A 16,565-nucleotide genomic window follows, 5' to 3' on the forward strand; every position below is an offset into this window, starting at 1 on the left:
GTTTTATAAGAATTAATATGGAATATATCCATATGGTTAAAGTACAGGGGTAGGTCAATGGTACAGATGTTGGACTACTAATTAGAAAATCAGGGGTTCAAACCCCAGCACCAATAAGCTGGCCCTTAAGCAAGGCCATCGGCCCTTGGGAGCCTGCCAAATGCCGTAAAAGTAAAATGTATTGGAATTATGTTAGGATGTGTCCAACTATTATGGACACCATTATTAAAACCTTGAAGGATAGTGGTGACCTATAAACTTCAATAAAAATGTGAAATTAAAGTGTGAATGGAGAAATAATGGTTATGTTTAAAGGTGAAAGTAGGAAAGGGACAAAACATCTGTGTAAAAAAAAGTTTCAATATGCTAGTGACCATAAATATTGGACTTTGGAGCAATGGAAAAAAAATTATATGGTCTGATGAGTTCAGATTGAGCTTATACCAGATCGAGCATATACAGTACCAGAGCAATGTGCGTGTCAGGGTAAGAAGGGAGGGGCATAAAGTGATGCACACATCATGCATAGCGCCCACTGTACAAGCCTCTGGATGCAGTGTTATAATCTGGGGTTACTTCAGTTGGTCAGGTCTAGGCTCAGCAACGTTATGTGGCACTAAAAATAATCCAGCTGTAAATAAAAAAAGTGATAATCTGGTCATTCAGTACATTCAGGTCGTCAGCTGACATCATTTTAGTGCCACATTACGTTGCTGAAACCTAGACCTAACCAACTGAAGTAACCCCAGATCATAACATTCTTCTTTTTCATTCTGCATTTTCTTTTGTCCTTTTTTTGTGTTTCAAGGTGGTAGTCTAAATGCTATAAAAAAATAAAAAAAAAACATCCCTGACACTTCCAACCTATGAAGACATAAACTGATTTCAAGATGGCGCCGGTGAGGTCGGCTGCCGTCACGACTGCTTTTCTTTGTTTTTGTTCTTTAATTTAGGTACAGCTAAGTCTTTTTATATTTTTCTTGTATTGTACATTTCTGTCTTCTATAGATATATTATTCTTATCCTAGCTACATTTATTTTCTATTCTATTTCTCTTTTATTCATATTTATTTCTTATAAATAATCTTTTATTTTTAAGGTCACGGGCGGTCATATAACTGTGCATATCGTACTGTGTATGATTGTGTAAATGACAAATAATTTTAATTTGATGAACATAATTTGATTTGCATCTGAATAAGAGTAATGTTTACAGCATAAATACTTTTGGACTGAGGTCATAGTCTCTGAAATCAGTCCACTATGTGCAACCATATCATCAATACCCAACACCAGCACCTAATAAAACCAGTATACCGCATCATTAGTAGAATTGTTTAGTATATCTTACTTTTTGCTTATTACCTGCTATTTATTGATTTTTTTCTTTCATTTTGTCATGTTAATTCTTACCTTAATGGTCAACTGATGCACTACTTGCAGAAAAAAACGCCTGCATTGAATTCTGTGTAACTGCCAACTTTTTTATAGCAATCATGCAGCATTATTTAATTTCAGCCATATACTGTACATACTGTACAGAGGGAATCTTCTCATCATTTGTCATCAGCTGTGTGTTGACCACCGGTTAATAGTAAACAGTGGTGCAGGTAAGACTCCGTCTGCACTGTAGACTGGACATGCTTCGAAACCACATGGCCAATCCCTCCATGCATAACGCAAGGCAGCTACGTTGTCAACTGGACACTTAGCTATTGATACCAGGATGTAGTCACTTCCCAGTTCCTTCATTGGAGCAGTAATCCATTGGGAACCTGATGTACATGGTTTCATCTGCTTAGAGCAACAGATCTGTAGTGAACACATTAAAGAACCAACCAAATTTGGGAAAATTACTTCATGCTGTTTTTTTTGTGTAAACCTGACACACAAACATAATAAACATTGCTTAGTTACACAATACCAAGCCATACCTCAAAAGCGTCACTGGAAAGCGTGGCTCTGATTTTTTGACTGTAAGTGATGATTATGGTAGTGTTCAAAATCTGGGCTTGGATGGGAAACGGACCCTGGAAGGACACACCTGTTTCCTCATAGGCTACAGCGCGTGCACCGAGCACCAGCCTGTACGCTACATCCTGTTTATCTCGTGGGTGAATACTACACACACACACACACACACACACACACACAGGTTGCTCCTAGAATTTTGCTGTTATTTTGCTTTTTATAGCTCACACATATTTCACATACACATACATAATCTCAAGGTATCAGAATTTTCCTGCATAAATGTCAGAATTGCACAAACACTATGAAAATAACATTTATCTTATATCATATATGTATGATACACAGTCTCAGTGTTTAAGTCCAGGCTAAAAACCTATTTATTTAGCCGAGCATTTTTATAAATAGATTAGCCTTAGGTAAAGGAGCAGATCTGGGGGACTCATGGACGTAGAGTATTATGGTGAACTGGTATGTTTGGATGCTGTCTTCCTCACTCTCATTGATCACTCAGGTTTGCTGACGGTGAGGTGATTGTTTGCTTTACATGTCAGGAAGCCCTCATGTTTGTGTTTCCTTCTGGCTCTCCCTTTTAGTTAAGCTGTCATAGTTAGTCCTGCCGGAGTCTCTGCTTGCACTCTACAGTTAATATACATTCACATTATACATTGTGTGACTGTAACCATACCTAACTGCCATCTCTCCTCTTCTTCTCTTTCCCCCCTCTTTCTTTTTCCTCTCTCCTCCTGTCCCCCCCTTTCACTCTTTCTCTCTCTCTCTGTCGAGCTACACATGTCGTTCCTGAGCTGCCAGTGATCCAGACTCCTTCTGCCCTCCGGACCTGTCTGACCCATCCTGGTGCCCCGCTTCTGGCTGAAGATCTCGTCACATGGATGCCCCGTGTGTCTCTCTGGGATGCGTCTGGTGTCTGGGAATGATTCTCTCTACCTAGAAAATGGTTCTGGCCTTGACTGGTGTTGGCAACTGTTTCTCTGGGGACTTGACAGTTCGATAGTTCATGACTGGAACTTCTTACAAGTCTACCTGGGTCTTCAATAACTACCTGGACTCCATATTAACATCAATTAACATCAGCTATTATAGCTGAACTGCCTCCCACCCTACACACTGTATAAATGCAGATCATTTACTGCTTTCTGTTTCACCCAAATGAGGATGGGTTCCCTGTTGAGTCTGGTTCCTCTCAAGGTTTCTTCCTATTACCATCTCAGGGAGTTTTTCCTTGCCACTGTCGCCCTCGGCTTGCTCACCAGGGACAAACTGACCATTTTGATTCATACAAATTCACATTTCATACAAACCTAAATAATTCTTTTGACTATGTAAAGCTGCTTTGCGGCAATGAAAATTGCTAAAAGCGCTATACAAATAAAATTGAATTGAATTGAATATTAAAATATGAAGATTTATTGAGATTACCTAAGATGGAAGGGAACCGACAACACTAACTTTGCTCTTGCACTTAAGTACATATTTAATGCATCTGTAATTTAAATTGAGTAGTTTTACTAAAGGATATGTTTGTCTCTACTTCACTGTACAGCAAATATCTGAACCTAACTACATTTTTGCATGCCATTTGTGTGTTGAAGCTGACTATTATGTGTAAATTGCATGATTTGCATTTGATACTTAAGTAAGTTTTAATGCGAGTACTTTTGTACTTTCCCTTAAGTAGATTAAGTAGATCAAGTAAGTTGAGGACTTCTACTTTTACCTAAGCAATATTTGTCGTAGGGAATATGGCCTTTTACTCAAGTACTTGATTTATATACTTTGCGCACCACTGGAGATGACACAATTGACAAGAGAATATGTCCAATTTGAGCAACCTAGTTTACTTAATTTAAAAAAAAGTTACGCCTACTTTAGCATTCTTTTTGGAACAATATAAATATAAAATTATATTATATACGGTACAGCATGTGTGTATAAAGACCCATAAATAGATAACATCATATAAATTGTAATTAATTTAAAGCATGAATTGAAACCTTTACAGCCAAGTGGTGTCTATATTTGTTTAAGACATTTGCCCTGTGTTTTGACCCTAATTACACACTCTCACACATAGACAAAGTACCTGCCCCAGGGTGAAGTCTTATCGGGCAAGTCCATAGCCACAGCCATGAACGTTTTCTTCATGCGCTCATTTGGAGCATAGCCATAGTCTGCTGTCTGGTGCCAGCGAATCTCTGGAAAACCGTCTTGGGTGACATTCCTATAGGTGCACAGCTGGGGGGAGCCAAATGCAACATCAGAAGTTTAAAAGTCTAAAAAATCTATACATTTTATTCATACTTTAAAAAAATTCCATTCTCATTCACATGATATTGCACGTTAAATTACTTTAACTTTCAAAGCTGCTGCCATTTTTCAGTCTTCCAAGTGGTAATTACAACTTCAATAAAGACCTGAGCAGTTATTACAGGTTGTAATTTACATATTTGACTGCCATAATGTGAATTTATTATACTGTCCAAATAATAAATTACATCATAAACAAATTAATCACACTGTTCTGAGTGTGTACATGTGGTTAATTGATTTATAATGTTATTCTCCAGCACAACTTAAATAAACGATCAAACTTTCAAGTGGGAGCAGGAGACCCTTTCCAACAACTTGTTTATCTTTGTTTCTTTTTCCTTTTTCCCTCTCCACCATTGACATGATTGACAATTGGCATTGGTGTTTCTAAAGGATATTGTTTGCAATTTGTTTAGATAAAATTTCGCAAAACTATCTCATGCTACTTTGTCTTCTTGGAAAGAAGGAGTTTTTTCTATCCACACTTCCCTAAAAGCCATACATCGTCAGGCCTGTAGCTACATAATGTAGTTCTTTGGGTTTTCTTTACAGTAAACAGTTTGTCTTTGGACTAAATTTGCTGGGACACTCACTGCTTCTGCTACTTTCTTCTCACTCTGGAATAGTGAATTTTGAATGTTTTGGAGATTGCCTTATAACCTTTTACAGATTGATGAGCAGCATCAGTTGCTTCTCTGACATCGTAGCAGTCGTCTTTTCTTCTCGACATTATGTTGACACGCACAACTGCTCAAGAGCATCAAATATCAATCTGCTTTTACAGAGGTAGTCATTCTTCTGTTTGCTTTTCTTAAGTTATTCTCTTAATGATTGCGGATGTAGAAAGGCTGAACTTATGTATTGTATTGTATCCTATGAGTGCTGAATAATAAAAATGGCTCCATGACTTTAAAATAGATTAAATATGATGTCTGCTACTTGGCATGTCGAAGCAAAAAACATCCATGTCTATCCCGCATTCAAAGTCTAAATGTAATATTGTTTAGCAAGCTCATGCACAGACACATTAAACTACTGTATCTAATGAGCCTGGAAATGTTGTCGGCATGACAATCATGACAACATCTATGTCTCAAACCACAAGCCCTAACTGTGCATTTAAAAATGCTCTATTTCTACTTACTAATCTTGAAATATCCAGATGACTGGGACGCAAAGAAAGGTCTTTTTCTGCCAAAAGTATTTATGTGAGTATTGCACCATTTCTGAGGAAGTGCATGAACTAAGTGCCGAGCGACCACAGGATATTAGTGGTGGCCATGTTGCAAATGCATAGTGTTAAGCAACTCAAAATCTGCCTTTATAGTGCAAACTCAGCATTTTTGTTGGTCTATAAAAAAGCATATTCAGCATTTTCTTTTTCTTGGTGAATTCAAACTTCTCTAATGATCCCAAACAAAATGAAGATAAATAAAACAATGGTTCTTTACAGTTATGTTAATTGCTTATTATGAACACATAATACCTCCAAGCTACTCACATCAAAATCTCACATCATATAATTTGAAGACATTACCATATACAGTGGAACCTCGGATTGTGAGTAACGTGGTTTGCGAGTGTTCCGCAAGGTGAGCAAAGATTTTAAATACATTTTGACTTGATAAATGAACATGTCTTGATTTACGAGTACCGAGTATCATGTATCACGCATGCACTTCTTGTTTTGACGCAGTGTCACATGATCACAACTGAGCCAAAGTTTTTTTTTTGTGGAATTGTGGGTAATCATCTCTCCTGCTGGGTCTTAGTGCGCTTCTCTTACTGGTATAATCAACATCTATGCGCGCGTGTACTGGTTACTATAACACTGTGACCACATGTATGCGCATAAAACATAGTTTATTTTGTATTTGTATGCGTGTGTGTACAGCACGCATGTACTGTTTATTATAACACGCGTGTGTGTGTGCGTGTAAGGCAAAAAAAAGTCTCATTAGAGAGGTTAAAGATCCATTTTCTTCCTCTCTTTATCAACCTGCACTTTGTCTCTGGGTAGCAGCGTCATTGGACGCTGCTCTGTCGTGATTCATTTCAAAGGTAAAGTGCAGGTTAATTAATTTATTTTATTAACTTTACAGCAGTGATTCTGTTAGCGTGCGCTCATGCAAGAGTTATTAGTGATGTTCCTTGCTTTTTCCCCCCGATAAAACAGTCTTTCCGTTAAGGTGTGTGTGTGAAACTTAAATAAGAGAGGAGGAAGTCTTACTGTGTAGGATGAGAAGAGGGAGAGGGGGTCTGATTCCTCCCCTCCTCTTACTTTAGCTTCACACACATATGCAAACACACACAGGCACACACACACAGCGCCTGCGCACACAAACGGACACCATTACCAGTATACTAATCCCCAGTCTGATCATCTATACCTGATTTTTTATGCTTGAGTTATTCATATGTCTCTGCGTGATTAACTAACAAACAATTCCCTCAAAACTGCTATGATACAAGGACTGGACTGAAAATGTGAGCCAAAAACTTGCCAAAAAATGAGGGATAACTCTTTCAGAAAGCCTCGAGATCTATTCCTCAAGACTTAATAAAAAATACAAGAAAGTTTGTTTTTCTGAAAGCAACATATGAAGATAGGAGCGGTGGCTCAGGACTTTGGCACAGTAATGGATATCTGAAAATGTACAGTATCGTTATTGTGTCGTATTGCAACAGGTGATTCCAAGCCTGCACTGTTTAGTCGATGTGGCCTAAAATATATGTTTGCGACAACTTCAACTCTGGTGATTTTCTGGATTAAAATCAAAGTGGGATATCCTGAGATTGTCACAAAACACTGAAAACCCTGCTTCCATTTCCAACAACCTATCTTTGTAAAACAGGGTGTCAAAAGTGACAACAACAAAGACTAATTTACACTGAAGATTGGCCAAAAGGAATACACCTTGGGTGCTATTGTCTCTCATCACTCATAGATGGGACAGTACAACTGATTTCCTTTTTTCCTTGTTGAAAATGATCCCTGATGTTAAGGAGACACAGAGGAAACACACAGTCATAATAAAAAGCTGGTGAGATGTAGAGTGACGTGAAGTAGAGATCCTGTTACAAACCCAAAGTTGATAGATCTCCTATAACAGCATGTGCCAAGGTTTTTGTTAATTAAAGGAAACATTGTCTGCTAAATATGTCAATTTCTACATTATAACAGCTATAAACTGCTGTAGTGGTTTAAAGAGTAAAACTATGATTTTGTGCATTACCTGTACAAATCCAAATGGAAAGTCTGGTGCAGTCTGGCCCTCTGAGCCTGCATGAAACGCCAACCTCCAGTCATCAATCATAGCTGGGAAAGTGCACGCGTACTTGTGCTGGTTGTGCTGTGCATTTGCTTCACCTAAAAAACAGCAAGGCAAAGCTGAGCCATGCCCCACCTTATTATATGATTTGTTTCTCTGCATGAGAATCAATACCTTGGTACCATATGGCTCCTTTGATGGTCATGTTGAGCAGAGGATGGATCATGGCATTCCATAACACTGTACCATTCCACTTTTTACCCCACTGATCACTTTACAAGAAGTTCACAGAGGTCAAAAGATACAATAGAAGATTAGACATTTAATACTGAAACATTACCATATTGACTGGTGTATTGAACTTGAATCTACCATTAATGAATTACTGTAGTCCTATAAATAATGTCTAACCTCAAAACAACATTTTTAAGGTAAATGGGAATTAACCCTACTATTAACACTACTCTAGTCAAAATTATCTATCATGACATAACATAAGATGACACTAAACCAAATATAAAACTTATTTTCAGACATTTTACTAGTTTATGTTTCCTATCTTGTTCTATTTGCAGATAATTTAGCAATTTTTAAAGTTGTAAACAGGTTCTAGACAGAAACAAATAAATCTTTTAATAAAACACAGAAAATGAACACAATTTTTAAAAATAAAAATAGGTTTAATCATTTAATACAGCCACATCCATACATTTTTAAACAACGATAGGTTTTTTTCCATTCTGGCCTCTGTGCATGTGCATCTTTATTCACACTTAAGGTGTGAATAAAGACTTTTAGCTCTTTAATTCAAGTGATTTAATAAAAGTGTGGCATATTGCTATTATAGATGCAATGTAATCATACATTTATAAAATTTCAATAAAATTCAAGTTTATTCGCTTGTAATATTTTGTTTTAACTAAAAACAAATCTCTTTTGTGATCGATCAGGATTTTAAGGGTTCATCTTAATCAAGTGCAACCTACTCATAAGTGTATAACGATAAACTTGTATTCATGACACACTCGGGAAAAGTGTATACTGGGGATCCTACCTGCTATCAGTTTCCTTCAGGCCACAGTTATGTAATGCTCTACGGGAGGACCAAGCCTCTACAGGGGTCCCACCCCAACACGACTCCACCAACCCGATTGGATATTTCAAGTTCTCGTAAAGGTAGCGGCCAAACAACCAGCACACGGCAGAGAAGTGGGTGAAATTCTCTCCTCCAAGGATCTCTACATTCACAGATACAATACAGAAAGCAAAACAAAAACGAATGATCTGTTGCTGAAAGAAATTCAGATACAGCTCATTAAATCTGAAAATGTGCAAGTACAGTATGAAAGAAAATAAATTGTACAATGAGTACAAAGTAACAACCAACGCACTTTTAACACATACGATGCGTATTACATGAAAGAATGTGAAATGACAAACCTTTTATATGGATCTGAATTTGTTAATCACTTTGGAAAATTAGATAAATTCTCAACATAGAGAGGTATATATTATTAAAAACCCATTAAATATTTAAGTTTAATTATTTAGATCTATTGAACAAATAATCAAAATGTATACTTCTATAAACTGGGGTTTCAAATTTTATAGATTTTTCTTAGAGTTTAAGTTTTTTTTAACAGTTGTAGTGACACAATCCTAACAAATCAGTGATGCAAGGCAAATTAATGAATAAATAAACAGTTTAAACAAACAGAACAGAAACAAACAAAAAACAAGGCTGTCAAAATCACTTCTTGATTATGTTTAGAAAATTACTACTCTGTCCTCATTCAAAATCGACGCAACTAAAAATACACTGTTCAATACTTCACATTACTGGAATAGCAAGTGGGCCCTCTTATGGTCTACAAGTTAAAATTTGTGTAAGTGAGAAAGGAATATGATGCAAAGCAAACATCATCAGTTAACACATTTTTAATCTGTTAAATTCTTAATTGTTCCCTATTTACAGGAAAATAATCAATCAATAACAGGGAAGTGTGATGCAGCGCGTTGATTATTTAGAAAAAAATGCATGTTTTTAAATCTCACCAAAAGCAATTTGCAAGTGCTAAACAATATTTAAGGGCAATGCCATGCACCATTTTATTGGGTTATAGTTTTACTGAATGCTGATTACTTGCTTATGTTCTGGCAGTCTCGCTTTTGCCCTTCTTATGAAGTTAAGGAGACAGTTAATGCACCTTGTCAAAAGCATGTCCTCCAAGCTATTTTTGTGGCAATTCGAATTTGTGTATATTATGCAAAAAAACAAAAAAAACCCCACTTAAGTCATTTTTAGACATTCAGATGGTTTCCCAATGTGTGTACAAAAACAAAAAATAAAACCTGTTTTGGTTCTTTTTCCATTTTTGTATTGGTTGGAGATTAAACAACCCAATTATATTTTCCCTCTACTGTGACCCCATATATAAAGATACCCCTTCCCCAGCTTGTTGCACAGCTCTGCTGTTCTCAGGTGAGGTGTGTCTAAACAGGTAGCTCATTTACCTAGACACTGAAATGGCACATTTGGAGGAGGAGTGAAATAAAAACGAATCTGAGGTATGAATAAATACATCATTTAAGGGGTATTTTATCTGGAGCATTAACACACATACTTAAGGGGAGCTCTGGTACCTTTGTTGAAGAAATAATGAAATTAAGTTACAGCTTCACCTCTGATCATTACAAAGTGCTCAGACTAGTGGCTAAAATTTGTGATTAGTGATTAAGATTTGCCTTAGGTAAAAAAGCAGATCTGGGGGGCTCATGGACGTAGAGTATTATGGTGAACTGGTATGTTTAGATGCGGTCTTCCCCACTCTCTCTGATCACTCAGGTTTGTTGACGGTGAAGTGATTGGTCGCTTTACATCTCAGGAACCCCTGTTTCCTTCTGGCTCTCCCTTTTAGTTATGCTGTCATAGTTGGTCCTGCCAAAGTCCCTGCTTACACTCTGCACTAAATATACATTTACTTTATACATTGTAACAGTGACCATACCTAACTGCCATTTCTCTTTCTCTTCTGCTCTCTCCTATTTTCTCCCTCTTTCTCTTCCTTTCTGCTCCTGTCCTGGTGTCTCCCTTTTGGTTGGAGATCTTGTCGCATGGATGCGCCGTGTGGTCTACCTGGGATGTGTGTGGTGACTGGGGACAGTTCCACTTTTCCACGAAGACGATCCTGGCCTCGGCTGATGTTGACAGCTGTTCTCTGAGGACTTGTGATTGCAGTCACGCAATAGTTCAGGACTGAAGTGTTCTATAGTCTACCTGAGCCTCCAATAACAAACTACACAGTTTTACACAGTATGAATGCAGATCAATGCCTGATATCTGGTTTACTCAGATGAGGATGGGTCCCTGTTGAGTCTCGTTCCTCTCAAAGTTTTTTCCTACTGCCATCTCAGGGAGTTTTTCCTTGCCAGTTGCTCATCAGGGACAATCTGACCATTTTGATTAATACACATTCACATTTCAGACTTTTAGACAAATATTTTGATTGTGTAAAGTTGCTTTGCGACAATGTCAACTGTTAAAAGCGTTGTACAAATAAAATTCAATTTGAAATTTGCATAAAAATGCTAAATAAACATCTAGCCACAAAATAATTATATCAACCATTATATACTTAAAAAAAATACTGCGTAGACGCTTACTATAGACATGATCATCATGTATTAGACAAAGCATATTAATATAGAAATAAGATTTGCTTAGCAGCTGGAGCTACTGTTAGAGCTACTGAAACAGAAAATAAATCAACAGCTTCCAACCAATCAGATTTGAAAATTCAACAGAACTCCACAACAATTCTCCTTTATATTGTACATTTAAGTCAGCCAACAGCTACTTTCAGGATGAGGGTGTCAAAACCTATATAGATCTCTTAGGCTATATAAAGAGTAGCACACACAAAGAAAAAAAAAAAGAAACCTAGGCATTTATTTTAGTTGTAGTTTCTTGGCAGGACCACAAAAATCTCTTTGTTTTTAAAAATTCTTTAGTTTTACCTGGAGTTGGACGGGACCATGGAACCTCCACACGTGCAAGATCATTTAACTCAACATTGCTTATCTCCAGTGCAGCCTGGAAGACCCTCACGTTAGGGAACAGAGTGGCCATCTTCAGCTCGTCTGACGCATTGTATACCTGTAAGCAGACCAGAAACACAGTTATAACAGTATTCTCAGACAGCAATCTGCATTAAATGATGATATTCATGGTTTAGAAAAAAAGGAGAAGTCACCTGACCGAGTGTAAAGGCCATGTTGCTCTGGCCTCCACATAACCAAACATCTCCAAACAGCACATCTGTGAGAACAATCTTGCTTTCTTTCTGAACAGCAGTCAGGTTATATGGACCTCCGGCCAGGACCGGATCAAGGATCACCTTCCAAATCCCTACATAAGTATTTCATATGATTCTTGTTACCCATTTTGTCCTGATATATAATATCCATGTTTCATACTGTTGCATATTACTTAATTTCTTCGAGCAGGACATTTCTGGTTTAATATTCATATTACTACTCACCATCAAGAACAGGAACAGATTTTACTTGCTTGTTTTGTGGCCCTACTAAAAAGATCTGAACCGCTGCTCCAGTTGTGCCATATCCCCACACCAGAGCTTTCTCTGGAGCTCTCTGCAGCACCATGTGCTCTCCATAATATGATGCAAAGCGAAATTCAGCACCTGAAAACATAGACATGCAGAGATTCCCTTCAAACAAGTAGGAACAAGAGATACAGCTTGAGTGCGGTTTCTATGCACTATGTTGCCCTCTCCATGTCTGTAGCGGTTGTTTATGTGTTCTCCAGATTCATGTCCACTCATAAAACAAAGAAGATGGATCCACCACAAGTGTGAACAGGATAAAACAGTTAGAGGTGAATAGATGGTTAGATGGATAGACTGATGAATGGATGAACTGTTGAATCAAATTTGACATTACATTTATAGTGTATGTCACTTATCAGTTTCCCTGTCAGTCCAGCATTCCTAAATGCACCTTTTACTCACTGACTCACTTTTGACTTTTCACTTGACTTTTTTTAATACAGGGTCATACAGTGTGACCTAATAAATCAAAGCCATGGGATTTAAAAAATGTGATTTTCTGTATTTATCTTAGTGTTGTGTGTTGAGCATTGTGATTAAGAGTTTAGGTGGACTGCAGAACATTTTTCCAAGTTTCATTTACAAAAACATTTGCAAAGAGAAAAAAAAGTGAATGGCATTGTCGACAATGCTATCGACCCCTAACTGTTAAATTGGGCCATAGCGTTTTAGATGAAGGAATGGCTGGTCAGTTAAGAGTAACAAATGCAGTCAGAAGAGGTCGGGTAATTAATTTTAACAGTCTTTAGCTTAATAAAAAGCAGGAATTCCACAGAAAATTAAGAAACATTAAAGCTGAAAGCTTAAAACAAGCATCCATGTTCTTCTACACAAAACCCCCCCCCTGAATTTTATACAGGATAATAATTTTAAATAAATAAGTAAATAAAAGGAACACACCACAATTTTTAAGTATTCATGAGTATACAGATATTATTAGCCTTTACATTAACAAACTGGTAAAGTTAATCAAGTTAATCAGAGAGAAAGCCTACAAAAGTAAAATATTAATATTTTATTCCAGCTAAAAACTGGTCATAAATAAAGCATTAATACTGTACATTTTAAAAGTAATTACTCTTCAAATTCTATAAAATTTTATTTGGTAGAATAAAGAGACCAGTAGACTGGTAGATTGCTAGATTGCTCTATGCCCACAATTAAGATGAATTAATTTTCTATAGAATTTTTTTATTCTATAGTAATTGCTTTGTGAATATAATAAAGTTTTGTCAGTAACTGGCAAAGCTATTTTAATGGTAAATGATAAAAATTATAAATTGATGATAAATTATTTAAAAACTATCTCTTTGTTATACTGTATGTAAATTATATTGGGAGATCCATATACTGTGTGAGATATCTCCATGAGATATAAAATGTCCATTTATTTTTCTCGAAATAAACCATCTACACTTAATATTATTATTATTATTATTATTGATATTATTGTAAAATACATTACATTGATTTTCATAAATAATAATAATAATAACAATAAAATAGTAATAATAAAAGACAAATACTTTTATTTATTATTATTATTATTATAAAAATACATGGTTTAATTTTCTAAAAAAAAATATATAATAATAATAATAATAAGATAGTAATAACACAAGCAATATACTTATATATATTAAATATATTTATTGTTATTATCATTATTATAAAAATACATGGTATTTTTAAAGTTATTCACCTATGGTCATGACCGAAAGAACAAGATCGCGAATACAAGCGGCTGAAATGTTTTTTTTCAGAAGGGTAGCTGGCTTTTCACTTAGAGATAAGATGAGAAGCTCAGTCATCCATGAGAAACTCAGAGTAGAGCCGCTACTTCTTTACGTGGAAAGGAGTCAGTTGAGGTGGTTCGGGCATCTAGTAAGGATGTCACCAGGACGCCTCCCTAGGGAGGTGTTCTTGGCATGTCCAGCTGGTAGGAGACCACGGGGCAGACCAAGGACTAGATGGAGAGATTATATCTCCACACTGGCCTGGGAACACTGGGCTCGGGATTCCCCAGTCAGAGTTAGCTAAGGTTACTGGGGAAAGGGAAGTTTTGGGTTCTCTGATGGAACTGCTACCCCCACGACCCAACTTTGGATAAGCGGTTGAAGATGGATGGATTATAAAAATGCATGGTTTGAGTAAAAAAAAATAATAATAATAATAAAAAAAAAATAATAATAATACAAGACATGCTTTTATTTATTATTTTTATTAGAATATATGGCTTGATTATTTAAAATAATAATCAAATTATTATTATTATTAATAATAATAATAATAATTTTGTATTATTATAAATTAAATATTCATACGTTTTTAAAATAAAGTGCACATGGTTCACAGGTGCCACTTTTTTTTTCACATAAAGTACTTTAAAGAAGTTGAACCTGTATAATCACAGATAGTTTGTTTCTGTGTGCCAGTTCAGTTTCTTATTATTCAGGAAGAATAATATTTCAGGCAGAGCGGCAGGTGGATTAATATTAAACACGGAAAGTTTAGTACAGTTATAATTAAATCATGTTTGTTTATTGGTGCTGCTACTCAATATCTCAATGTTTTTTAATACCTTACCTACTGATAATTCACCAAAGAAGCTTAAAATCACAAGGAAATTAATCCAAACCTGCATCGTGTACAAAATCTAAAAACCAGGATGTTACCGACGGAAGCACGAGGGGTTCACGTGACATTCCGGTAGGCGGAGCGTAGACTAAACCCGGAAGTGCGTCTGTGTTTCAGTCTGCATACACAAACGTGCACACTAAACATTCATATGTGATAAAGCCTATCTAAATTCATTCCAAAACAAAATGTAAACTATAATGAATTTATTTGTTTGCTTTCTTACCTACTAAATACAGAAAGTACAGTGGATATACTGTCTGATGTGCATAAAATACTGTTGGGGTGAACTTGAAAGGTCATCGTCTCAGTCACACAGCTGAAAAGTTTCTGTTAGGTTTAAAAAGAAAAAGAAGCACATTAGGATGAATTAAAAAAAAAGAATAATTATTGCTTGTTGTGTCTGCCAAATTTGCACATGATATTTAGGCTTTTGACAAGACATCCTGCATCGAAATAACCCGTCATTAACATGTCAGTCATAGAGAAACCTGGAGACAGACAGATGATAGGAAATACATTTTTGCAGACATGAGGTGTTTAAATGTATACAGTATTCGTCTCGATACAGACTATAGGAAGTAAATAGTCAGGAAGCACAATCAGAAGGCTGTTTTATGGGCATAGTAATCGTCTCATCATATTATAAGAGCTTACAGTTTCGTACTAACACATGTTCTTTAGTAAATTGAAATAATTTAAGGTAAGGAGTAATAGTAAGGAATAAAGAAAGGAATAAAAAAAAAGTATGTGCTATTATAGAAAAACTACCAATTCTGCAGCTTCCTCTTCAAAAGTAATGAGTGTTATTTTTAAATAAAACAATTTCTTAAGGGGTTTTACTCCTCTTATACCACAGAAATGAAACTGATTACAGATTTTAGTTAATTAAAGAATCACATTGTACTTTTAACCACTTATAGTTGCATTTACATGTCATTCAATTTGCAATGTAAATACGTTATCACTTATGTCATAAGACTGTAAACACATACATCATACATAATGTATATACATCATGTACATCATACATAATGTATATTGAATATATTTTTGCCTTGTTGTTCTAGAATATAAAAAAATGTCTTTGGGCCAATTAAGTATTGTATAAAGCCAGTATATGATGCATAAAAAAATATTTTTAAAAATAAAATTTATAAACATACATTTTTATTTTGGATATGCACATTTAAATTCACTGGGATTTATAAAAAAGCTGGCAAGATTCATACCCCATACTGGTGACTCTAAGCCATTATGCAGCCATAAGTAAAAGGGTTTATAAATATAAATATAATATAATTATATTGTTTTAGCAAGATCACATGGTGTATATGAAATAAATATTTAATTGATGGCATTAAATCTATTAATTAATGGGTTTATCCAATACATTGACTCAAATTTAGATTCACCACAAGAGGGTGTCTTGTGTCTTTTACAGGCAGAAACCTTTCAAATCACAAGACTAAAATAGCAATATACGTACATATCAGAATATATTTTCTTTGTACTAGTTTATGTAGTACAGTATATCAAATACCAGGATTATGACTTTATGTTTGGAGGGCTTATCACCCCTGTTTGTTTCTTTCCTTATGGAGGGCTTTGTTAAAGTTGTATATGCAAAGTCTCATGTTTGTTGCATATACAGTTTTTAAACATTTAATCTCAGGCTTTAAGGTGCTTAAAGATACAATTAAAAAAATGGTTGTTTATGTAACAT

The 16,565-nt window shown here is 35.7% G+C and overlaps 1 protein-coding gene across 1 annotated transcript; it reads right to left on the minus strand.

Annotated features, from left to right (window-relative positions):
• Positions 1 to 837: 837 nt before the first annotated feature.
• Positions 838 to 14,917, minus strand: siae (sialic acid acetylesterase). The gene is made up of 10 exons (XM_053501181.1): positions 14,789 to 14,917; positions 12,116 to 12,277; positions 11,828 to 11,982; positions 11,592 to 11,730; positions 8,629 to 8,812; positions 7,749 to 7,846; positions 7,539 to 7,672; positions 4,076 to 4,227; positions 1,935 to 2,121; positions 838 to 1,812 (listed from the first exon to the last, which is right to left on the minus strand). The coding sequence occupies exons 1-10, from the start codon at positions 14,844 to 14,846 to the stop codon at positions 1,567 to 1,569; spliced, it is 1,515 nt and encodes a 504-aa protein (XP_053357156.1). The 5' UTR covers positions 14,847 to 14,917; the 3' UTR covers positions 838 to 1,566.
• Positions 14,918 to 16,565: the final 1,648 nt, after the last annotated feature.

This window comes from Clarias gariepinus, chromosome 7 (assembly GCF_024256425.1).
Source record: "Clarias gariepinus isolate MV-2021 ecotype Netherlands chromosome 7, CGAR_prim_01v2, whole genome shotgun sequence".
NCBI lineage: Eukaryota > Metazoa > Chordata > Actinopteri > Siluriformes > Clariidae > Clarias > Clarias gariepinus.

Bases quoted from the DNA above. Each gene is read 5' to 3' on its own strand.
- siae (XM_053501181.1), bottom strand. From the start codon at position 14,846: ATGCAGGTTTGGATTAATTTCCTTGTGATTTTAAGCTTCTTTGGTGAA. The intron at 7,847-8,628 runs GTAGGATCCCCA...CTTCTTGTAAAG, and splicing joins CTGAAGGAAACTGATAGCAG to TGATCAGTGGGGTAAAAAGT. The intron at 4,228-7,538 runs GTAATGCACAAA...GGCTCCCCCCAG, and splicing joins TTCCATTTGGATTTGTACAG to CTGTGCACCTATAGGAATGT.